Genomic DNA, 26,305 nt, shown 5'->3' on the forward strand with positions numbered 1-26,305 from the left:
GTTAGGTATGCCCTAAAAATGACAAGTATTAAATCTGTGTGGTAGACTCGCAGAGACGAGAGTCTTTACATCAGGCATAACACACAACAATGGCATGTTAATATGGTAAAAAATATCATGACCTGCTCTGGCTGGATGCTTGATTGGGTGATGGGAGCACACTCCTCAGCAATGATGAGATGCAGATGGGACCCTTAGGGCTGGCCAAGACAATTCAGTTACATTTCACCGGGTCTGGGACATGCGACAGAATGTCTGACGGCCGATTCCCTCCAGGCTACGATAGCCAGTCAAGGTCTCCACCAAAAGATTTCCTGTTGACTCCATGTAACTCAGAGGGACAGATTTGGGGTGGGGGGGAGGGAAAGAAAACACAGGTTGTTAGGTATGCCCAATGTCACCTGAATAAGTAGGAGCAGTATACATATTGCACCGAGTACAAGCAGGGACTCCGGCAACTAACTATGACAGCATAACTAAAAGGAGAGAGCCAGAAGGTAACACAGGCATGAGGGAGTCCCGGGACATAAAGCAGCCAGCCACTACACCGTCAACAAACTCGAGTGAGCAAGCGAGTGGGGACTGACAGCATCCGTACATCCCAGTTTACCAAAACACTCTATGTCTGAGGACCCTCCAGATCTACTCCTTTACCTCATAAACACCATTAACAAAAGGCTTGACTAAACAGATATGTTTTCAGCCTAGTTTTCAGGTTAGGTTAACTGGTGGCTCTAAATTAACCATAGGTATGAAATGTGAGTGTGAATAGTTGTCTGTGTCTATTTGTCAGCCCTGTGATGACCTGGCAACTTGTCCTGGGTGTACCCCGCCTTTCGCCCGTAGTCAGCTGGGATAGGCTCCAGCTTGCCTGCGACCCTGTAGAAGGATAAAGCGGCTAGAGATAATGAGATGAGATGAGATATAAAATAAGCTTTTAAAAAAACACAGATGCATAACTGACATAATCACACATTTCATTCAGTTGTATGATCGTGGAACTTCATTACAATTCAAATATTAATAAGGATCATTTACAGTTCACACTGATATTAAAATGATCAATTACATTTGTTAAAAGCAGCTGCTGATGTCTGTGTGGATAAAACTGAACAAACATGAGTTTCTCCTTTCAACAAAAATACAAACATTATTCTTGTTTTATTTAGAGCTAAAAATGTTCCTTAAAAATAAAGTATGCCCAAAACAAGTGTGAATCAGGAATAAAACAATTGCAGCATGTGATCATGAATGAATGAAGTCTACATTTGGGCCAAATGCTCCCATCTGCTGGGACAAAGATAAAATAACGTGGCCCACGATCTTCTCTGATAATCACGATAATCTGCAGGAGAAATAAACCACATTATTGTTATTTCATGTGCAGTTTGAATGACTGTATAAATCCACATGAGCAGAGGTGAAGTCAGGGAGGCGGAGACAAACTGCACTGTGATCATATGAGGAACCGCCCCTTTATCAACCCCTACAAAGGGAACAAGGAAGTGACTAAAGTCAAAGTGAAAGCAGTTACAGCTCACATCGAGAAAAAACCCTTATTTTCACATTAATTTCTGAAATGAACTGCAGGATCTTCACCGACTCTAAAATATAAACACAGACAATTCTCACTCCCTGAAAAGAGGCGAGTAAAATAAAGGTATGTTCTTCAGTGAATGTTTTATAGTTCAGAGGTTTTGTCAGTGTGTGATTTATCAGGATAAACTGCACATGTTAACAATGTCAGACAGAGACAGAGTCTCTAACACACTGCTGAAACACTGACACTGAAATACAAGCTGATTATAAGTGTTTTTATTGAGTTTAGTTTAAAAACTGTCTTTAATAATCAGTGATCAACCGAGACAACAAAGCTGAAAAACAGGTTCAAAGGTTACTGTGTTTTATTAACTGCTCAAAACTAAACTGATTCCAGCATGAACACTGAAATACAAGTTAAAATACAATTATACCTTATACTTGATGACCTAATTTCCCAACTGTGTGAGCTGTGCTGAATTTACTGAATGAAAGGTGTGTGTGTGTTGGAAGTCCAGAGGTGATCACTGGGTGAAACATAAACACTTATAGAAACATGTCAGTCAGTGAGAAACTGTGAATGATCCAGTTCCTGAGCTGAGAGCTGTGAGAATGATCAGTGAAATCCTGTGTTTATTACAATCTAATGAAGATGAGAATGTTTACGTGTGTTTTATATCTCAGTCTAAATGCTTCCAGTGTCATTGCTGAGGTTTAACACTGCAGACAGGCCTGTGGAGTCAAACAGACTAATCAGTAACACCTCATACTGTTACATGTGTGAACTGAATGATGTGATTTCTGACTGAAAAGGTTCAAAACACAGGAGGAAGAAAATGGCTGAATCTTCATCACCAGCAAAAGACAGAAGAAGGAGAAGCATGGAAGAACCACCTTCATCATGTAAGTTAAACTGCTCATACATGATTGTTTATGTTTATTAAATAGTTATGCAGCAGTAAATTACTGTTTCTGTCATAACTAATTCACAGGGACTTGTACTGCATGATGGATGAGCTACATCATTTAATGAAGGATTATTGGGAAATTTTGACTGAAATGAAGGGTTATAGAAATGATCTCAGTGAATGGTTTCATTGTTTTTCTGGTGACTTTGTGCCACTTTTCATCTCACACTTGTGTTATAATGCAGGAACATCTTAGAAAGCCAGTTATTGATGCTGTAGATTGACATTGTGTAACTGTGGAGGATGTTTTAGACTTTATGAGTTACATATTTAAATTTATAAAGATATTCAATAATTAGATATGTGGTTAAATGTGACAGTAAATAAATTGTACTGGAGAAGGATTGGGGCAGAAAAAAATGTGACAATGTTTTGTTCTGATTTAAATGTTTATTTATTGAAACAAAAGTGAATGACAAAAAAGTAACATGAAATAAATAAAAATGAGCATCCTTTCTGAAATCTGTCACTTTCATCCATCCTTCTTAAAATCTGATGAAACTCCATGTGTAATTAAATAAAATTTCTTTACAAACTAAAAGACAAAAATAGTAACAAATATATAGAACCTGATAAAGAAATATGCACAGACATTACCTCATAATGTACAATATTCTTTTGTGAATTCTGTTACTGAATAATGTAGGATGGTGTCAGGGTGCAGGCACTTACAGGTGTATGTGCAGGGGAGAGCGGGGAAGCAAACTGGAGACCAAGCCAAATCACAAGATGAGAGTCGTAGTCAAGAAAACAGGCAGGGGTCGATCAATCAGCACACAGAGCAATACAGACTAGACTAGAGAGTGTGGTGAGAATAACGAGAAACAGGGTCAAGGAAACTAGAAGGCAAATAGAGTAAACAAACAGCTCGGTACACAGGAGTGAAGACTGGACAATACTTCGCGTCTTTGAGGTGTGAGGGGTTTAGTAGCAGGGATAGTGATTAGTGGAATCACAGACAGGTGTAATTAGAACTCAGGTGACAGAGGGCGCTGTGGATCTTAAGGTTGTAATTATTAGCGTCCCTGTTTGTAGTCCGTCTTGAGCTGTCGCTCTTAACGTTATTACTGACAGAAACACCCCACCCCCGGGGGAGTTCCCTCCGGGAGCTAAACACTTCCTGGGGCAGCCTCTCCCCCTTGGTGCAGGCTTGTTGGGTGACTGGGAATGATGCTCTTGAGTTAAGAGAGAATCTAAGATGTCCTTGGCTCCCACCCAGCTTTGCTCCTCGGGTCCTTAACCCTCCCAATCTACCAGGTACTCTAGTTGACCCCTTCTGCATCTAGAGTCGAGGATCTTGTTTACCTGGTAGATGGGCCCTCCTTCAGGGCATAGGGGGAGATATTTTGGGTGGGAATATTTTGGTGAGTGACTTCATGAAAGAAAAGTATTTTATTGTTGGAGTGATGCACTGATTCTGTATAAGAGGAATAAAGCACTCAAGCCTGAACAGTTTTATGGAAAAATAATCAGCTCTGGGAGGAAAACAACTTTATCATTGTTGTTAATGCAGGAGGTTCTGGGTTTTATTTCTGATGTAAGATCTACAGTACACTTGTAAATACCTTTGACTGTAAAATTCATTCAAGTATTCGACAAAAATGGTTTGACCAAAACATTAAATGATGCCCTGATAAGTGCCTTTAGATGTCAACTGTAAGTGAGTTTAGAATAAAAAGCCTTTTTGGTATCAGTCCAGAAAAACGTGTAGAAATTCTGGTGTGTGATTTTCACACCTACACTACAGATGCAGTGGACTGAATAGAGACAAGGTTGAAACAAATTCCAGTATTTCTACACTATTTATAAAACAAACAATGTGTAACTTTTTTATTATAAACCCTAGTTTCTGGTGACTCCAGCAGTCTCCTGTCTGAAGAGCAGCTGCTGTGTTCGATTTGTCTGGATGTGTTCACTGATCCAGTCACCACTCCATGTGGACACAACTTCTGTAAGAGCTGCCTTACACAGTGCTGGGAGAAGAGTCTACACTGTCACTGTCCATTATGTAAAGAGAAATTCACCAAGAAACCTGAACTGAAGATTAATACAACACTGAGAGAGGTTGCAGATCTCTTCAGGAAGAAAAGTGGTCCTGATAAACCTCAGGTTCTGTGTGATGCCTGCACTGGAGAGAAGCTGAAGGCCCTAAAATCCTGTCTGGATTGTTGTGCAAGTTTGTGTAAAATTCATCTAGAGTTTCATAGTAATATGCCCAAACATAAAAAACACAAACTAATAAACCCTGTGGAGAACCTGGAGGACTACATATGCCAGAAACATGAGAGACCGCTGGAGCTGTTCTGTAGAGATGATCAGACGTGTGTGTGTCAGTTCTGCACTGAGACAGACCACAAGAATCACAACACTGTTCCTATAGAGGAGGAGAGCGGAGAGAGGAAGGTGAGAAACACTCATTAACATCAACTTTAGACATTATTATAGAAAATACAAATTAATTTATCCAGTGGTAGATCAGACTGGAAATTTCTGAGATCAAATTCCAGGACAAAGGTACAAAAGTATTAAAAATATCAATTATTTATCTTCTGCTCTGTCCTCAGACTCAGCTGGGGAAAACACAGACAGACGTGCAGCAGATGATTCAGGACCGACTGAAGAAGATCCAAGAGATCAAACACTCAGTCGAGCTCAGCAAAGTGTGTGGAAAATAGTTTATATATTGTTTGATTGAATCTGTAGAAATTAACGATCCGCAATAAAGATTAGTTCATTATTCAGTGTGATGTAAAGAAAGTGATAATGTGTTGCTCCTTTAGAGAAGCACAGAGAAAGAGAAAGCAGACAGTGTTGAAGTCTTCACTGCTCTGATTCGCTCCATTGAGAGAAGTCAGGCTGAGCTGCTCGAGGTGATGGAGGAGAAGCAGAGAGCAGCAGAGAGGCAGGCTGAAGGACTCATTAAAGAGCTGGAGCAGGAAATCACTGTGCTAAAGAGGAGAGACACTGAGCTGGAGCAGCTCTCACACACTGAGGAGCATCTCCACCTCCTACAGGTCAGTGTTCCTCTCTCTGCTCACTGGCAATGCAGAACATCACAGAACAACACTCACCATGCTGAGGGATTTCTCCTCTCTCCTGCTCTACTGTAGATTTACTCCTCCGTGTGCAGCCCTCCACACACCAAGAACTGGACTGAGATCAGTATTAACACTGATCTGAGTGGGGACACTGTGAGGACAGCTCTGTCTCAGCTTCAGCAGACTCTGAATGAGAAACTCACTAAAACACTCAATGACAAGTTAAAGGAAGCAGGTGAGAAACTGTGTGTGTTTTCTTGGCACAAGTCTATAATAATGTTGGTTCGTTTTTAGCTTCATTTGATTCCAATCCTGCAATGAAACCATCTGAAATCTAATGAATGTGATGTTTTGTTGTAATTAGTTTCCACAGAACTGAAGAGGATTCAGCAGTATGCAGGTACAGTGAGGTTTCTGTTTCCTCTCATATTAAAATGTACAGATCATCATTACACCACTGCATCTTCAGACTTATTTTCATCTGTAGATCTCTCCAGCGAAAAGGAAGTCTTAAAATGTCTCATTATCCTCCTCACGACACTGTAAAAACAAAAATGTTGAGAAAACTCAAATTATCATGGAAACATGATGCAATAGATTTTTGAATAGTCTCAACTTTTGACTACTGTCGTTGACTTTTACTAGTTTTCAAGTTTAGACAAGAGTTCTGCAGACTTTAATTTTCTTGTTCACATAATTTTGATAATCTTGCGAGGCTAACCATGAAATTCTTGCTTCAGTAGTATGTACAGGTTAAGGTGGTATTCCCTGCTTGGCATTTTGCCTGTCGCACCTCCTCCAGTGCACTTTGGGTCAGATGCAGGGTCGTCAGCTGGTGCCACCCTTCTCTGATGTTTCGCCCCCTAACCAGTACATCTCCAGGTGGGGGGGCAAGTGGCATCTTGGGACGTCTCCCTACCACTCCCTGCATCTGACCCTACTGGGGTGTCTGACCCCATCTACTGTCCTTCCTCCTTAACCACAACCAGTAGCTTGCTTTTTCCGCCTCTTCTGCTAGCTCCTTGATTGCTCGCTGCAATCTTGCCCCTGTTGTTCCTAGAGCGTGGAGAAGCTGGATCGCTGACCTGGCAACGAAACCCCTGCACCCGACCTCCACTGGGTGGATGGATGCTACCCACCCTGCCTCTTTGCACTCTGCTGCCAGCTCGGTGTACTTGAGCCGCTTGATCTCGTGTGCAGATGGTATTCCCTCTTCCCACGGCACGGTTAACTCGATGATGAGGACACGCTTGGCAGCCGTTGACCACATCACGATGTCTGGTCTTAGGATTGATTGCACAATCTCACTCGGGAAGGTGAGCTGCCTGTCCAGGTCGACACGCATCTCCCACGCCTTCCCAGGGGTTAGCAATGATCTTGCCTGACTGCCTTGTGGCTTTTGCTGGATCTCCCCTGGTCGTATGAAGGAGATGCTAGTCATTTGACTGCTTGCTGAGGAGTTAGCAGCTGTTCTTCTCATCTCCAGGTACTCAGCCAACTTTCTAAGCACTTGATTGTGCCGCCATCTAAGACGTCCTTGTGACAGTGCCACTCTGCATGATGCCAGGATGTGTTGAAGGCCTGCTTTGTCACTTTCACACAGAGGGCATCTGTCCTCGCTTCCGAACCATGTGGAGAGGTTCTGAGGGCACGGGAGGGTGTCGTACGCTGCCCTAACCATGAAGCTGAGCCATGCCTGTGGGGCTTGCCAGATGTCCTGCCAGGTTACGACCCTGTGGATAATAGTTTAATTTTGAGAATCTTGCGAGGCTAACCATGAAATTCTTGCTTCAATAACATGTATTTCTATCTTCAACAAATACAGAAATTCCTGCTGAATAAATACACAATTCTTGATTCAGTGAGATAGAAATGTTGCTTTATAAATCGATAAAAATGCATGTTGCTGTAATAAATAAATTAATATTTAAATAAAATGAACAGGACATGCATACATAAAATAATTGCCTGTCCAAGTGTATCTTGAAGTTGTAAATGAGCGCTAATCACAATGAACTAGACAAGTTTAAAATTGCACATACACTGAAATTTTAGTAGAGATGAAAGTGGAGCAAAGAAAAAAAATCCTGAACTTTTGAAAGTCAAACTAAGATGGGGGGGCAACGTCCCCCGAAAAAATTTAATAACATAACACGCAAAACCCTGCATTCTAGTACTTATTTTCACTAAAACAAGTTATAACTTTTAAACCTTTTTCTTTCATGTACATTAATGATTAACCTGTCAAAAATATCAAATTTAATTCCCCTCGTTAATGAGTAATTTTCAGGAGTGCATTTAGAAAACGCGGTGATTTTCCTGCTACACAGTTCATTACTTTGAAAAAAATCAGACAGTTGAAGGTAAAGTCAGCAAAATCCCAAAACAGTGCTGTTAAAAAGTGAAGGTCTGTTAGAGTTTCTAAAGCTTTCAGGTTTCAATGTTGGGGACATTGAGCCTCGTTTATCAATCTTTTAGTAGAGTTGTGCGTTTGCAGAAGCTAAAGTGAACTAAACATTTCCAATTCAGATTTATGCGAGTTGAAGCCAATTGTTTACATTAGTTTGTATTGTCTGTAAATTTAAACACACTAATGAATACCAAATTTCTCATGTAAATCAGGGGCGTAGGGTGTGTGTGTGTGTGTGTGTGTGTCACACACTGACTGGCAGCCGAGTGCATTATGTAACAAAAAATAAATTACCATTGCTAGTTTTAGGTAGCTTAGAAACCGGCTCTTCCATTATTGCTGTTTCTTCCATATTTTCTTGATGTGTTCTAGAAACGGCACTAAAACTTGGCTTCAAAGCCACAAAATGTAACTTTGATGGAAAAAAAATATAATAAATTGCTGACCTCTCTTCACGTCGAAAGAAGGAGGAAAGTTTTGCTTGTTTTGACATGGCGAATTATTAACACAAGAGGAAATACTTGTAATTTGCAACTAAAAAGACTGCAGCTCCACTGGCAGCTTGAACATGCTTTCTAGTGCGATTGTGTTGCGCAGAACGGTGTCAGTCCTGCGCGCGCCTTAGCTCGTGCACCTGAAGGCGCGCTAACGAGCTCCGGCACGCGCGCCGTTATCAAAGAACACCTGTCTTTAATCAGTGAACTGCGTTTGGGCTATTTAAGGACCGCGCCCATGCAAGGACGATGCGAAGTATTACGCCGCGTCTAGGAACGCGAAAAATCCGAAAAATACATTTCTCCATTCGGGAAACCGGAGATTTTCAAGAGTTTTGTCAAATATCCGGATTTCCGGTTAAATCCCGAAGACTTTCATCTATATTTTAGTAACAAACTTGAACAGGCAAAACACTGGTTATGTGCCTCTTACAAATCTTGTAAAATGATCGAGACAAACGCATCCAAAAACGTCTTGAATTACGTCGCACAACACGTGCATTTTTCAAAAGCGTTTAAAAGGTCTTTGAATCAAAGAATTTAAGAATAAAAAATTATAAAGCTCCACCGCCTCTTGTTAACTGCAGGGCTCGAAATTCTTTTTTTTTTTTCCACCAGCCGGCCGGACTAGTTACCTTCCAAAGTAACCAGCCAAACAGAAAATCAACTAGCCAAAATTTGTTCATGTATGAATTTTACTTCTGTCAAAAATAACGCAAAAGAGAGTAGTTACCATTGTTCATGACTAATGTGCATTTATTTCAAGACCTGATTATTTTGATACTGTTGTTAAATACATAAATGAGAACAACACAGAGCACCATAATATAATATCAACAAATAATAATGTATTGGAAAACTTGGCAACTTGGTGTATGAGGATTGAAAACAAATATACTTACTATCATGACTATAGCACCCAAAATATGTCCAACATGCTTTGTAGTGCTGCTGCCTTTCGTGATGACAGGATTTTTTTGGCACACTTTACAAACTGGCATTTGCTGTTCCACGTCCTCCTTGCGATATCCAAAAAATGCCAGATGACTGACCCCTTACTAGTTCTTTTAGGAACCAATTCGTCTGCTTCCATTTTTAATTTGTTTCTGAAATTGACAGAGCTTACACGGTAGCCTATGGAACACCAGCGATTGCACAAACTGAGTCAGCGCTGTAAACCGAAACTAGAAAATCTTCCCGCAAGTTCCTTTCAGCACCTAGATGTCGCCCGGGATTGGTTGGAAAGTGTGTGACGTTATTGTTTTTTTTACCCTTTGGCACCCTCTCACGTTACTGCCTGAGGGACAGGGAGAAAACCACCGGAAAAGGTTTTAAACAAACGCAACAAACACGAAACAAATGCAAGTCGGCAGATGACCATGAAATACTCGATAGTTTACAATATAATAATTTTATGTATCTCACAGAATTTTCAGAGGTATATCGAGTATATTCGATATATCGCACAGCCCTAGTCTGAATCTTCATTTCATAGCCTATATATTTTTTATTTTCAACTAACCAGCCAGTATGGCTAGTGACAGGAATTACCCGCCAAATGACAAATTAAGTCGCCTCGGGCGACCGGACCACCGCGAATTTCGAGCCCTGAACTGACATCCAACAATACCAAAAATGTATATTTCACAGGCAAACTGGAGTTGCATGCTTAAAATGACTGCACATGCAAGATTGTGCATCCACCCAAGTTTTACTTGAGCACCAACAACAAACATGAACAGTGGAAACACGGTATATGCACCTCTTGTGAACTGGCAGCTGACATCTCCAAAAGTTTCATGAATCTTTGTTTCAGAGGCAGAGATCTGCATGCTTAAAATGACTAGCTCACAGCAATAGCTTTGTTTTGAGACCCCTTATGTGCTGTGAGCATCGAGAGCCAAGCTCCAAAAAAAGATAGTCTGAAGTGCTTCAAAGGTATACCTCATCTCCTTTGGATAATCAATGTTCATGGCATACAGAAGGCCAAAGAGGTATGCAAAGGCAGTACTGAGGTCTGGTAGGTCATGGAGCACAATGGCCCCTTCCAACACAATCGCCATGTCTCGCACATTTGGTGAAACGGCAGCATCATTGTCTTCGAGGACAGTGAGGATGGCAACAGACACACCTCTGAGCACTCGTTCTTCAGGGTCAGTGTCCTGAAGAGAAGTAACAAACATGATTGAGTGTTAAAGAAAACTGAAAGACAAAATGCATTTCTTCTTATTCCAACCTAAATTTTAGTAACATGCTACTGACCCTTGCCATTCAGCTTGTGGAAGTTTAAAAAAAAGCACATTGAATTACCTGTGTAGGAAATGAGCTATATAAATAAACTTGCTATTACTCACCGAACACTTCAAGAAGAATTTAGCGGTGTCATCCCGAACAAAAATAGGCAGGCCCCTCAGTGCTGCTGTCTTTCGGTGAGACACAATGTCCGATGTCTAACAGTACCCAGTGGAAAACACACAAGCGTATCAATTAGTATAGTGCCAAAGTGAATTTATACAAAATGCAAAAGGAAAGAGGGAAAGAAATTCCACTGCAATCCTGCATTTATTTGTAGTTTTACAAATCAGAAATACTGTGATCATTTTCTGTTTCAATTCAGAACACCAAAGCAATGACTGGTACCATCAATTTTTGCTGATGCATGTCCATCAAAGCATCTTTTAGCTTTTCTGTCTCTCTGGAATGAAAAAAAGTATATTCATGCTTTCCTAATAATCCCGGGCAAATATTTCATATTTTCAACAAAGGAAAGAGGCATGGGCGGTCACGTCTTCTTTGGCTACTGAACACAGCAAGTGCTCAAGGTTTGGCAGTTGAAAAGCATGACAGGTTATTTTCCCTCAACTTATGAATGCTTTTAGCTTCAGGCACATCACTTACCTGTTCATCAAGGTTATCAAGGAGGTGTTCCATCTTCTGACCAAAGCCTGCCTTCCCTAGCGCGGTACAGTCTAAGCAGGCGAGGCACATACAGTGGGGCAAAAAAGTATTTAGTCAGTCACCAATTGTGCAAGTTCTCCCACTTAAAAAGATGAGAGAGGCCTGTAATTTTCATCATAGGTATACCTCAACTATGAGAGGCAAAATGAGAAAAAAAATCCAGAAAATCACATTGTCTGATTTTTAAAGAATTTATTTGCAAATTATGGTGGAAAATAAGTATTTGGTCAATAACAAAAGTTCATCTCAATACTTTGTTGTATACCCTTTGTTGGCAATGACAGAGGTCAAACGTTTTCTGTAAGTCTTCACAAGGTTTTCACACACTGTTGCTGGTATTTTGGCCCATTCCTCCATGCAGATCTCCTCTAGAGCAGTGATGTTTTGGGGCTGTCGCTGGGCAACACGGACTTTCAACTCGCTCCAAAGATTTTCTGTGGGGTTGAGATCTGGAGACTGGCTAGGCTACTCCAGGACCTTGAAATGCTTCTTACGAAGCCACTCCTTCGTTGCCCAGGCGGTGAGGTTGGGATCATTGTCATGCTGAAAGACCCAGCCACATTTCATCTTCAATGCCCTTGCTGATGGAAGGAGGTTTTCACTCAAAATCTCATGATACATGGCCCCATTCATTCTTTCCTTTACACGGATCAGTCATCCTGGTCCCTTTGCAGAAAAACAGCCCCAAAGCATGATGTTTCCACCCCCATGCTTTACAGTAGGTATGGTGTTCTTTGGATGCAACTCAGCATTCTTTCTCCTCCAAACATGACAAGTTGAGTTTTTACCAAAAAGTTCTATTTTGGTTTCATCTGACCATATGACATTCTCCCAATCCTCTTCTGGATCATCCAAATGCTCTCTAGCAAACTTCAGACGGGCCTGGACATGTACTGGCTTAAGCAGGGGGACACATCTGGCACTGCAGGATTTGAGTCCCTGGCGGCGTAGTGTGTTACTGATGGTAGCCTTTGTTACTTTGGTCCCAGCTCTCTGCAGGTCATTCACTAGGTTTCCCCCCCGTGTGGTTCTGGGATTTTTGCTCACCGTTCTTGTGATCATTTTGACCCCATGGGGTGAGATCTTGCATGGAGCCCCAGATTGAGGGAGATTATCAGTGGACTTGTATGTCTTCCATTTTCTAATAATTGTTCCCACAGTTGATTTCTTCACACCAAGCTGTTTACCTATTGCAGATTCAGTCTTCCCAGCCTGGTGCAGGTCTAGAATTTTGTTTCTGGTGTCCTTTGACAGCTCTTTGGTCTTGGCCACAGTGGAGTTTGGAGTGTGACTGTTTGAGGTTGTGGACAGGTGTCTTTTATACTGATAACGAGTTCAAACAGGTGCCATTAATACAGGTAATGAGTGGAGGACAGAGGAGCCTCTTAAAGAAGTTGTTACAAGTCTGTGAGAGCCAGAAATCTTGCTTGTTTGTAGGTGACCAAATACTTATTTTACCGAGGAATTTACCAATTAATTAATTAAAAATCCTACAATGTGATTTCCTGGATTCTTTCCCCCCATTCTGTCTCTCATAGTTGAAGTGTACCTATGATGAAAATTACAGGCCTCTCTCATCTTTTTAAGTGGGAGAACTTGCACAATTGGTGGCTGACTAAATACTTTTTTGCCCCACTGTATTTGTCAAGGGATGTAGTGAAAGTCCCCAGGAGGTCTTTGCTGGTGATTCGATTAAATTCTTCAGATATATGAACACAAACAATAAAATAATATAATTAATTGGACAACAATGATTCTGTTAGGGTTTTTTTTCTTAACAGAAAATTCCTAGGAAGCTACAATACAATTACTCTATAAAAATGTATATCATTTAGTTTTGGCAAAAAAGTTTCATTAAGTTTCACTGGCATCCGTAAAGACAAATCCTAAGGACTAACAATTAATCTGACTATGACACATCAATAATAATAATAATAATAATAATCATAAACAGGTTCAATTTATATAGCGCCTTTCTCAAAACCCAAGGTCGCTTTACAATTATAGACAGAGAGAAAATAAATAAATAAATAAATAAAAGTCCACCAAATAGGGGTCAGGATGTCATTCCAGTGGTGTAGCAACCACAGTCCCACCAAAAGGCGCACGAAAACAAGTCCCACACTGCCAGCACAGCCACCGTGACGCCGCCAGCAACATGGCTTGAACACCACACCATGGATCCACAAAGCGAGCACAGAAGCACCGCCACGCAGAGCGCTGGTATGCCCTAAACCTATCTGTGAAGATTCTCAATCATCCAGGTCATAGTAAACTGTGGGTGGTAGAAAAGGGCAACTGGACTTGCTTGAAGATTCTTGAAAACGTTTCACCTCTTGTCCGAAAGGCTTCCTCAGTTCTGTCTGACTAATAGGGAGTATCAGATATTATCTGATACTCCCTATTAGTCAATCAGATAATATCTGATACTCCCTATTAGTCAGACAGAACTGAGGAAGCCTTTCGGACGAAAGGTGAAACATTTTCAAGAATCTTCAAGCAAGTCCAGTTGCCCTTTTCTACCACCCACAGTATGTCCTAAACCACCTGCACAACCGCCACGACGCCACCGAGCAACATCGCTCGGAACATCACGGCAAGCATTAAAGCACAGAGCGCTAGACAACCACGATGTTAAAATGAGCAACGAGCTCACTGCAGTCCATAGCTGGGAGCACAGGCATCACCCACAGCTAACCAAGGCCTGGAGGGAACCAACGTCCAAAACTGGGTCCGGAGCTACACCACAACCGGCGGACAAAACACTCAAACAAACATCAAACTACACAAGCACACAGAAAAAAGAAAAAAAATTGTTCCAATTTAAAAGTTGAATTAGGGAACATACTCCTTGGGAGGACAAATTCTATTATGAATTGTGGGGCTGATAGTGTAGTGAGTTGCAGTGTGTGGAGTGGCCTGTAGTGGAGTGGTAGGGCAGGGTATAGCAGGTTTTTTTGTTCAAAATGAAAAAAATAATTCCAGAGCAAAATTATTTTCTTTAAAAGGAAACTAAAAAAGTAAACACTCTAAATTTGGAATCCAACCCAAAATCACAAAGTTTGAAACCATGCAAAAAATGTAATCGTGCTAAAAAAAAAATATTATTATTTTCTTTTTTTTATACACATATACACACAAACTTTTCCTGGAACTCGGCCTTTTTCTCATTTTGCTTTTCCACTGAACACTCATACCCCTTTTCCACCAAATCAGTTCCAGGGCTGGTTCGGGGCCAGTGCTGGTTCACAACTCGTTCAACTTGCGAGCCAGCTGAGAACCAGTTTACTTTTCCATAGCTCGGGGTGCTACGCGGAGCCACGTCATTACGTCATTGTATACGTCAGTTACGTCGCTGCATTTGTATAAACCTTGGCGCGAACATCGTAGCAACAACAACATGGAAAAGAAGCAGCAGCAGCAACAACAACAATAATAATGGATGACTTCGCGTTTGTACAGCTGCTGCTTCTCGCCGCTTAAAAATGGCGACCTTTCACGATCTTGCTATTGTTGTTGGTCTTAACAACTCCGACCTCCGCTAACGTAAGCGGTTCTTTCCTCTGGCCCAGCAAAGAGTTGATGCTACCCTGGAACCTGTTTTTCTGGCCCCAGAGCCAGTTCTTTGTCAGTGGAAACAGAAAACCCGGTTCCAAACTAAGCACTGGCCCCAAACCAGCCCTAGAACTGCTTTGGTGGAAAAGGGGCATCGTGCCTTCATCAGAGCAAGACATCTGTCTTTGTTCATCACGGATTCCACGACGCCGCTGTCACAGCACTCAGTTGGCGCGTCCTTCAGTGAGCACGACCGCTTCAATGAGCTTCAATTGGCAGCACAGACCGATCCCTCGATTGTTGCGATCTCGCCATCGGAAACATCTTTATCCGCTTTGTGACAGAAAAAAGAAGTAATTTTCTTCTGTCCCGGACAGTCTTTGGCTTTCTTCTATTTCGTGCCGCTGGATGACATCTTTAAATGCCCAAGTGTCAACAAAAACAACTCACGAATTTCTTCTGTCCAAAGCTCCTGCGCCGGTGGGTGAAACGTCATTCAGTCTCGAGAAATCTCTCTCGACAAGTCAGCTGACCTTGTATGTAACCTATGTCAAATCTCGCGAGAGCAGCTGCGACAAGTAAACAACTAAACAACATGGCGCCTCAGTCTGGAAAAGGCCAATTCGGATCATTTTTGCACCATTTGACGGTGTATCTACTATGATTGGAATGTTTTTGGAGTCATTATAATGTATTTGATGATCAGACACATTGTCACGTGGTGTTGCTGGGATGTTTTCACGGAGAAAAGATCATTTTGAGAAAGACTGCATGTTGTGCAGTAGCATATAAGTGCATGGCCTAAGTGTGACTTGGGGTTCAATCGGCATTTCGGTAAGGGGGCGCATACCAAGAGTAAGAGGGTGCAGCGCCCCTGTTCCCTGGTTTAGATGAAAGCATGGTATAGTATAGCTTGCCAATATAGCTTATAACAGATTGCGCATTTTGTCAGTTATAGACAATGTGGTAAAATCAGACCTACCCAATTACACACACACTGCATTGGGCATTTGAACAATAAAATTAGGAAATAAATGAGTACAATCTTACCTCCTCAAAGGAAAACAGCGCAGGCCATCTCTCCTGGACCTCGGATACCATAGGCTGTCCCTCTACTACCTCTCTCCACCTAAGGGAAAATGTCAGCTCCAGCTTGTGCCGCATCATTGTCAGGTTCTTTTTCTTCTTCATTTCATCAACCAGAGCAACTCTTCAAGAGTAGAATCATCATGGTGTTGTGGATAATCTGGAACATGGTTGACCTCTCCATGTTTGGGCTTTTTCAGGGTGAACAGGCGGTCATCCTCATCTCCACCTTTTCTTTTCCTGTTCACATCCACCTCATTGCAGCCTGCCTGGTGCAGCTTTGACCTGTAGTTTCCAAGCTTGTACTGGATACTTGTTTTCCATCCTTCATAGCCTGTGATGCTACCTAGCTCCTTAAGAACCAGGGAAGAGGCAACTGATTGAAGTTCATCTTTGTCAGGGATAGCTTTTGATTTCAAAAATTGCCTGTGAAATTTTATCCAAAATGCCCATTTTATTGTCTCTTGTCACGTCAAGGCCCTTCTTTGACTTTTCGTACATCTCCTTACCCTGACGCAATTTCAACTCAATGTCATACGAGAACTTAGGGATCGGGAACGGAGAGAGACGCTCAGCAACATGCCTTAAATTGCTCTGGATAGAGTCTGAGCTAGACCTGAAATGCTCAGAGTGAACACTGGCTGTATCAAGAGCGGAGACTGAACCAAACGAATGGTCACTGGATTGGTTAAGTAGAGATGAATTACAGTCCCGCATAATATGCAGGACTGCATGCTCAGCTGGTAATTCAGACATTGTCAAGTTGCATAATGCACTGCCAAAATCTGGATCCCCAAACTGTAGTGAGAAATCACCTTCAAGTCCAAGTCTCTCTTTCAGTCCATCAATCAGTTCACTGACAGATTCTGGTACAGCAAGCTGTATTCGTCTGGCTTCTTTGGAGAAGACAACCACCCAAAGTAACAAAGTCTGAAAACATGAGCGAAATCTTCTTCTTCTTTAGCAGTCTGTCGATAACGACGATGACACGGGGAGGGGCTTGTGCCTATGGCGGATGTGGGAGGACATCCCAATTGCTGTCTTAAATGTCCTGTCGCAGATGACACACCTGTAGGTCGCTTCAGCAGGTGGAGGTGCTGGTTCTAGTTTGCGCTGCCTCTTTTTTGACAATAACTGAACATTTCGTTCCCTGATAGCGCCGGCAGCGCCGGCCACCACCTTCCTCCAGGTCACATGATCTTCAGCTTTCACCCTCCAGTTTTCGTATTCATTAATGTTCTTCAGGTGCCTCTTGAACACGTCTTTGTAGTGCAGTCGCGGTGCTCCTACTTTCCTTGACCCTTCTTTCAGTTCTCCATAGAAAACAGCTTTTGGTAGACGGCTGTCTTCCATGCGTGTAACATGTCCTGTCCACCTTAGTTGACATGTGGTGAGCATTTCCTCAACACTCTGCATTTCTGCCCTTTCCAGTACTTCAAAATTTGCCACGTGATCTTTCCATGAGATGTTCATTAGTTGTCGGAGATGTCTCTGCTGTACTTTATCAAGACTCTTAATGTGGCGTTTATAGATGGTCCAAGTTGCAGAGCTGTACAGAAGTGTTGGCATTATGATGGCTCTGTAGACTTTCATCTTGGTTTTCAGATGGATTCCTCTCTGGTCCCATAGACGACTTCTCAGTTTTCCGAAAGCTGATGCTGCAGATTGGATTAAAGTCTGAAAACATGAGCGAAATAAAGAGCGGGAAATAGTCAGACTTGGTTCAAAAACATTTGACAAGATAAAGCCAAAGTCTTAAGTGATCACAGCCCAGAGTGATGTCTTCAAATTGCTTTCTTAATCTGAGCAGCAGCCAAAGTATTAATTTTATAATAAAAGCAAAAGAACCTTAACACCTCAGTGAAGCTAGTATAAGAAAATGTTTAATATTTTAACCAGTTTTCAAAAGAATACATTAGTTTAATCTCAGATAATTAAGCAATTGCAGATACATGTATATGTATGAAAATATAGATGTTCGTGTTTTATAACTGATATGTTTCAGCATGAACTGAGAATGAAACATTTTCCCCCACATGCATGGACAGTTAAATGACTTAAATAAGACAGAATGTTCTGAGTAACTTAAATGGATTTCAATTTAAGCACAATTTTGAACAATGAAAACAATCCTACAAAATCTTAAAACTTGGACTATTTTTCCTCACATTTCACACATGAAAAGGTTAAATAAGATCTTTGTTGAATCGACCCCTTAGTGTAAACAGCTGGCACAAGGAAACATACCATTCTGAGTTGCTTTAATGGAGATACGATCGATACTTTAGATCGATACTTTAGATCAAGCTGCCCACCGCTAGCGTTTCCATTCCTGCCACAGCGTCCATTCGGGAGGCACTGGGAAGACTGTGCTCTTCTCCTGGGCCCAAGTCTAACCAACTTCGAAGCCCCTTCACTTTAATCAGCGAGTTTCCTGCATGGCACGATACACTGGCTTGGATCTGCAGAATTGTAACATTTCTGACTGACAAATCGCCCCACGTTTGCGTTCACTGCGTGGCTACTGCTAACTGCAGAACCAGGTCACCCCCTCCCCCTCCTCCCAGTGCTCATGGGCATCATTTCCTCCTCAAACAAAACTACACCATAATTCAATTACAATGCATTATAAACACACGCAGTGCATTCCAACACATTAAAGTTAGCATAAAGTCGTGTTTGTGCAAGAATTCTTTTGAGGGTCACTAAGCTTGGAGTGCTGTCTGTAGTAGGGTTGCCACCATTCAGAAATGAAAATAAGGGACGCCCACCACAGCTCCTTGGGGCCATGACCACCACGGGCACGACTCCCATGGGGTGGGGTGCTCGCAGCAGTGGTATGTTTTATTTTGTAGGTGTTTTTAGTAAAGGGGTGATCAGGAAAGCAATTACTCATACTTAAAGCTTGAAATGCTTTATTGCCAATTCTGTAAAAGTGTATAATGTACAAGTGGGCAACAATGAACTTTTAAAATATAATCTAAATATATTGAGAACTTAATATCACTGTAAATGTAAGTGCATAACTGTTCTTGGTGTAGGGACTCTCTTTGTGAACCTTGGGGACATTTTTACTGAGAGAGGAAAAAAGAGAACAAAAAACAACAGAAACACAACAAACATGTATGTCTGCTTATTCAAGAATGCAGAAAACAAGAAAGTACAAAACATTACTCCTTCCCTCAACAGTCCTGAGTTCATCAGGAACTGTTGTGTTTCTCTTGTCTGTGGAGTAGACCAGATTTAAACAGTCAACAGATTTCCCTCACTTCTTTTTCCAAGTGTACTTCTTGTTACTCCTTGCTGCACTGAGTAACTCTTTGTCTTTCAAAGCGCTGTTGTAAAACTCTGAACAGGACTGCTCAAAGTTTAGAGTGATCAGGAGCTCACTCCTTATGAACTCTATGGAGCACCTGTTCCTGCAGTCACTCCATTTGTTGGCCATTCTTGAAAATACCCTTTCCACATATCCAGTGGATGCTGGGATGCTCAAGATGTGGCTGATGACAGACAGCATGTGAGGCAGGTCAGCTACTTGAAAGAGAGCCACCCACCTGGCAGTCACACCTTTGGACTTCCATTCATCCTCAGCATCTTCTTTGAGCCTCTTCAGAATGGGCTTTGCTGTGGAGCATTCATCATAAAGTTCATCCATGTTGACTTTATGGATGAGGTTGAGCTTTGTGGTTACCCTCTCAATATCACTGAAGGTCAAGGTGCCATGGTGCAGAGAAAGAGGGAGACATTTTTAAAAGGCCCGGTTTTTTTGAGCAGCGCCGGTGTGTGTCTGTCTGTCTCTAGGCAACCGTGACAGCGCCACATGCAGTGACGCAGGCAGCCAGGCCCAGACGCACAGAGCGGGACGCAGAGTGGAGGGGTTTGTGTCCTGGGTAGATCCCGCAACGGAGTATTTCCTGTTTTATTTTGTTCATTATTGTTAGATTTAGTGTTGATATGTGTGAGACAGACATGTGTATTGGACATTTATGAAAATACGGAACAAATCGCGTCCCGTATCGGTTCAATACGGGACACAAGATTTAATTGCCAAATAAAGGACGATTCCGTATTTTACAGGACGGCTGGCAACCCTAGTCTGTAGCCTCGCTAGCAATGTTAGCTTTGGTGGTCGGACAAAATGAACCCATATTTCGTTTGAAACAGTAAACTGCGCTTCACTGTTAAATCCCTAGTCTAGTAAAACAACACTTACCTGCTTAGCCAAACATAAACGGCAGCAGTATTTTAAGAAACTCGCATCCACGGTGTCCCACAAGTTGAGTCGGAGTTCAAAATGTCCGACCAGCAAGTGACTCCCACAGCTCATGTGGCCACTACGGAGTTTCCATCAAGGGGCTAAACGGAACCTCTCTCTGCTCAGAAACGAGGGTTATGTATATAACCGCGGTTCTATGAGTTTCGGATGACTGCCAGAGGCGGTGCTTTCAGCACATGGATATCCATCACACGAACGTGCAGGTCGAGTAATAGTAACAACAAAGTCACGTGTGACCTGGGTGACGTCACCCCGTGACCCCGGCACAAAAGACCGGTGAACCCAGCAAGTGGCCTCTTGGCAAATCTTCTCGTGTACACTCCAAGTGACTGCCAAGCTCTGGCGGTCATCCGAAACTCATAGAACCGCGGTTATATACATAACCCTCATTCTATTTCGTTTCTCCTGACCGCCAGAGGTGGTGCTTTCAGCACATGGATGACTAATACCAACCAGGTCATAAGGAGTGCCTACCCGTACTCAGTGCTGCTGCGACGGGCCTGGAATGACGGCCGTCGCCACAGGATTATGTGGGACGACATTAAGATGGTAAAACCTGGTGAAGGTGCAGCTGGACGCCCAGGAGGCTGCGCTGCATATGTCTGAAAGGGGTACCCCCTTCAGTGATGCCTATGAGGCCGCCATGCCCCGTGCAGAGTGCGCCCTGACAGCCGGAGGAATCGGGGAGCCACTGTTCCTGTAGGCATGTAATATGGCCTCGACTATCCACTTGGATAGCCCCTGTTTAGAGAGCGCCAGACCCCTCCTCGGCCCTGTGTGGCACAGAAACAGGGCGTCACTCCTATGGAAGCCCTCCGTACGGGACACGTACACCCTGATGGCGCGAACTGGGCACAAAAGTTCCGACCTCTCACCATGGCCCACCTCGAACGCCGCAAGGCTAAGGGGCTGGTTGATGAAGGTAGCAGAGAGGGTCTTCGGGAGGAAAGAGGGGTTAGGCCACAGAGTGACCCCACTGTCGCCGGAGTGCCACTGCAGGCACTCCCCACTGACTGACAGCATGTGTAATTCCCCGACGCGCCTCGTCGATGTAATGGCCAGAAGAAAAGCAGTCTTCAGGGAGAGCCATGAAATGTCTGCCATGAGCAGGGGCTCAAATGGTGCGTCGCAGAGAGCCTGCAGCACCAAGTGAAGATCCCATGTGGGTACCCGGCTCCGTCGGGGGGGTCTCAACCGGAGAGCACCCTTCAAGAAATGTGCCACCAAGGGGTGGGACCCCACGGTCCTTCCCCCAACTCTGGCATGCTGAGCAGAGATGGCAGCTGCATAGACCTTGATGGTGGAAGGAGTAAGACCCTTGTCAAACAGGGACTGGAGGAACAGTAGAATGGTCGGCAGGGGGCAGCATGTAGGCTGCTCCCCCTGAGTCAAGCACCAGTTGGAGAAAAGCCTTCATCTGTTGGCGTAGAGGGCATTGGTGGAGGGTGCCCGAGAGCTTGCAATGGTGTTGACCACTGCCGGCTCACAAAGACCTAGCAGGGGGTCTGGCCCTTCAGTGGCCACACCCAGAGCTGCAGACAGGCTGGATCCGGGTGCCAGATCTGCCCTCCCAGCTGTGATAGCAGGTCCGTCCTCACTGGCAGGCACCAGGGGTCGCCGTTCAGAAGTTGCAGCAACTTGGGAAACCACACTCGGCCCGGCCACCAAGGGGCGACAAGCAGCAGCCCATGGTGGTCCGTCGCAACCCTGTGTAGGGTTGGCACGATCAGCGGCAGAGGGGGGAAGGCATACAGCAGTTGCCTCAGCCAAGCATGCGCCAGCATGTCCTGGCCCAGGGAGCTAGAGCCGTGGAGGCTGAACCACAGAGGGCAGTGTGTCAACTCCTGGCAGGCAAAGAGGTCCACCTCTGCCCTGCCAAAACATTCCCAGATGGCGAGAACCACCGCTGGGTTGAGTCTCCATTCCCCGGGATCGGGGTCCTGGCGGGACAGCAGATCCGCTGCCCTGTTGGCAGTGCCTGGCAGGTACATGGCACGCAGGCTCAAGAGATATCGATGGGCCCACCGCAGAAGTTGGCCGGCCACTTCCAAGCACTGGAGGGACTTGGTGCCTCCCTGGTGGTTGATGTAGTACACTACCGTAGCGTTGTCTGTCCACACCAGAATGTGTCTGCCGGCCAGGCCTGGGAGGAAGTGCTGTAGGCCGAGGAACACAGCCCGTAGCGCCGGGTGGAGGTGGAGACCGTTGAGCCACCTCTGAAGCGGACGTAAGTCCAGGAGCCCCAGTGGGACCAGAGAGGAGGCTGCCGTAAGCATGCCCAGCAGGTGCTGAAAGGTCTTCAGGGCGAGTGACCTGCCCCGTCCGAAGCGGCCAAGCAGCAGGCGGATGTTGTGGATCCTGGTCTGGGAGGGGGTTGCCATCAACGACCTCGAATCCAGGTGCATGCCCAAGAAAATCGTCTCCTGGCTGGGCACCAGCGAGCTCTTCTTGTAATTCACCCTGAGCCCCAGCTCTGCGACATGTGAGAGCACAGTTGCGATGTCGGTGTGGGCCTGAGCTGCTGACCGTGAACAGACAAGCCAGTCGTCCAGGTAAGGCAGGACACGCAAACCCCGTGCCTGAAGTGGTGCCAATGCCGCTGCCACACACCTGGTGAACACACGGGGTGCCAGCGATATCCCAAAGGGCAGAACATTGAACTCGAAAGCCTGGCCCTCGAAGGCAAACCGCAGGAACTGCCTGTGGTGTAGCGCAATGGGGACATGGAAGTAGGCATCTCGGTGGTGTGTTTGACCCCATGAAAACGCGGCAGTCGGCGGCAGAACTGGATGCAGTAACCCTCGGTGAGGGTCACCAGCACCCAGGGCTCTGGGGTCAACGCTCTCCAGCGTTGGAGCTGTTCGCTGAAAAAGCGGCCGACCGCCGGCGCGCTGATGTCAGCGCCGCCCAGACCGCCCCCGTTGGTCACCAAGGGGGCAACGAGGAGCGGACTGGGTGTAGGGGGCGGCGCCGCGGGTCTGGGAGGTGGTGGAGTGACGAAAGTCATCAACCCGTCTGGTCTCCTGGCGGGTGCGTGGCCGAGACGGAGTCGGTGTGGGCCCCCTGAAGGACTGGGCAGCGTTGCCATGGTGGTAGACCTGGCGGAGGCCAGCAAACTGCTGTTGCGCCTGGATGACCTGGGCACTCCGGTCCAGGGCTTGTTGAGCGGCCTTGCCAAACAGCTCCCCGGGGACAACAGGGAGAGAGCACAGCACATGCCAGTCGGGCTTGGCCAGAGGGGACTGCGCCAGCCATATCTGCCGGCGGGCGAGGGTGAGATACGACATCAGCCAGCCCAGTTCCCGTGACGAGTAGGCAAAGGCCTGGAGAGCCGCGTCGCACAGCTCCCGTGATGCCGCGCTCGTCCCCTCCAGCGTCTGGGCGAGGGCCAGCAGCAGGTGGGACATGGAATTGTCGATACGACCCATTCGTGCCACCGTGTCGTATCCCCGCATGATGAGGTTGTCGGTCACACGGCATTGAGTGCAGGGGCATCGGGCGTCAGGCCGCAGAGCCTCGTTGGGCGAAAGGATGAGGGCAGCCACGGAGGGCTCAATGTTGGGCATCTGCTGGAGGCCGTAGGTGGGGGCGTCCTGCATTGCTGCCAGGGCCCTGCAGTCACTAGGGAGGTGGGAAAGGCGTCTGGGGTTCGCCCAACACCTCTGTAACTCCTCGATGTATGGGGCCGAGGGCAGAACAGACAACGAGGAAGGCTGTGTGGAGCCTCTGAAAAAAGCACTCTGATGCTGGGCCACTGGGGGCATGTCCAAACCCAGACGGGCCAATGCAGCCCTCAGCGTTGGCTGGATGGATGAGCGTCCGCCTTCTGACGCTGCCACGGTGCCATAGCTGGTGGCCTGGGAGCCGGCCGGAGAGGTGGAGTTGTGACCGTCAGACCCACCGCAGTCAAAGCTCTCTGACGCCTGGATCGACAGCTCATCCAGGCCGCGTGCATCGACGGCCGGTGGCAGAAGCGGTGGTGATGGCGAACGGTCGGGCTGCCAGGCAGATGGGGTGGCTGCGGGAACACTGCTGCCCTGTGGCGGAGGCTGGAGATTCGCCAGCAGGGCCTTCATCTCCTCCAGCTCGGCGGACATCACCTCCACGTTCCGAGCCAAATCGCCCGAGCGCTTCTTTTTCGCCTTGGAAGCGGAGACGCATGGGGGAGCCCCACGGCACTTGCTGGGCCCCGCTGCTGCAGCTGGCACTATGTCCTGTCCCCCCGAGGCCCAGGGGATGTCAGACGGAGGATCCATCTGAGCTGGCAGAAGGGAACTTAAAAAAATAGGGCGAGAACACCCCAATAATTAGTAAGTAACACAAAATAAGCAATCAGGCGGCAACGAAAAATGACTGGGCAAACACACCCGTGGTAGGGAAAAAATGGTGCGAGGGCCTAAGCGGGAGCACCCGGACCTCGCGAACCCCGAGCCTACTGCCGCGGGTTTAAAAGACAGCCGCAACTAAACAGTCACTCACTAGCGTGAGAAGACATCATACACCGCTAAAACACAAGACAGCCAGCCCGTGAACAGGCCGGAGGCAAGGCTACACAAAACAAGGCGGTCGATAATACTAACAAAAATAGGCGCCGTGTGCCACAGAATTGATAACAAAACAGCGGCGAGAAACACCGCTTTAATTCAAATGAAATGAAAACCACTTACCTGAACGAAAACAAGCCGGCCTCCAGCGGCGAGAACACCGCCTCGGAGGGCTAGTCAGCTTACTCCACCGAGCGAGAGCACTCAGCTAATGGAGTAACAAAACAATACGAATACAACGACAAGAGAAAAAAAGAATTGATGGACTTAACGCAGTTTCTTGGGGGATGCGTAAACACAGCCCCAACCCCACGGGTAAGGAAACTAACACGGCGCTTTGTCCAAAATCCAAATTCCAATCCAACTCGCAACCTGCAAAACGCGAGAAGATGCAAGAGATCACTTCCTGGGTTCACCGGTCTTTTGTGCCGGGGTCACGGGGTGACGTCACCCAGGTCACACGTGACTTTGTTGTTACTATTACTTGACCTGCACGTTTGTGTGATGGATATCCATGTGCTGAAAGCACCGCCTCTGGCGGTCAGGAGAAACGAAATAGAACCGGTGTTTACCTGTTATTAAAATGCGTGTTAAGATATGTAAATGCTACAAATGATCCTCACTACTGGATGATGATTTAATCTTTTTTACCTGCAAACTCACATCACACACTGTGTGTTTCTCTCAGTGGATGTGACTCTGGATCCTGATACAGCTCATCCCGATCTCATCCTGTCTGCTGATGGAAAACAAGTGACATATGGAGACAAGCGGCAGAAACTCACTGATACACCACAGAGGTTTAATCGGCATCTCGGTGTTGTGGGAAAGCAGAGTTTCTCCTCAGGGAGATTTTATTATGAGGTGCAGGTCAGAGGGAAAACTAAGTGGCGATTAGGAGTTGTGAGAGAGAACATTAACAGGAAGGGGAAGACTACAGCGACTCCTCAGAATGGATTCTGGACTGTGAGACTGAGGAAGGAGAATCAGTACTGGGCTGGTGCTGATCCCGCTGTCCGCCTCCCACTGAGAGAGAAGGTGGAGAAGGTGGGGGTGTTTGTGGATTATGACGAGGGTCTGGTCTCCTTTTATGATGTGAAGTCCAGATCTCATATCTACTCTTTCACTGGTCAGTCTTTCACTGAGAAACTCTATCCATTCTTCTGTCCTTGTAAAAATGATGGAGGTAAAAATTCAGCCCCACTGATCATCTCTCCTGTATTAAAGACTGAATGAATTTTCAACTCACAAATTTAATCATCTATTAAATGGTGAGAATAAATAGAAATATTTTACATTTTCTGGTTAATTTTAGAAATACATATTCCCCTTTAAAATGCTGTACAGTGTATTTTAATACCTGGGTTACTTTTTTGCAGAAACAAATAATTTTACTCCTACTGTCTGTTGTTACACATTTTGATTGTGGAACTTTGT

At 45.2% G+C, this 26,305-nt stretch overlaps 1 protein-coding gene across 2 annotated transcripts; it reads left to right on the forward strand.

Moving 5' to 3' along the window:
* Positions 1-1,500: 1,500 nt before the first annotated feature.
* LOC132900127 (zinc finger protein RFP-like) lies at positions 1,501-26,305 on the forward strand. 2 transcript variants are annotated; one of them, XM_060942192.1, is made up of 8 exons: positions 1,501-1,660; positions 2,353-2,442; positions 4,354-4,910; positions 5,072-5,167; positions 5,288-5,521; positions 5,618-5,780; positions 5,910-5,945; positions 25,557-26,305. In XM_060942192.1, the coding sequence occupies exons 2-8, from the start codon at positions 2,376-2,378 to the stop codon at positions 26,102-26,104; spliced, it is 1,701 nt and encodes a 566-aa protein (XP_060798175.1). In that variant the 5' UTR covers positions 1,501-1,660; positions 2,353-2,375; the 3' UTR covers positions 26,105-26,305. The 2 variants fall into 2 exon arrangements, with proteins under 2 accessions (XP_060798175.1, XP_060798222.1); XM_060942239.1 differs by having other exon boundaries at positions 5,919-5,945.

The sequence above is a fragment of the Neoarius graeffei genome, chromosome 1, assembly GCF_027579695.1.
Source record: "Neoarius graeffei isolate fNeoGra1 chromosome 1, fNeoGra1.pri, whole genome shotgun sequence".
Taxonomy (NCBI): domain Eukaryota; kingdom Metazoa; phylum Chordata; class Actinopteri; order Siluriformes; family Ariidae; genus Neoarius; species Neoarius graeffei.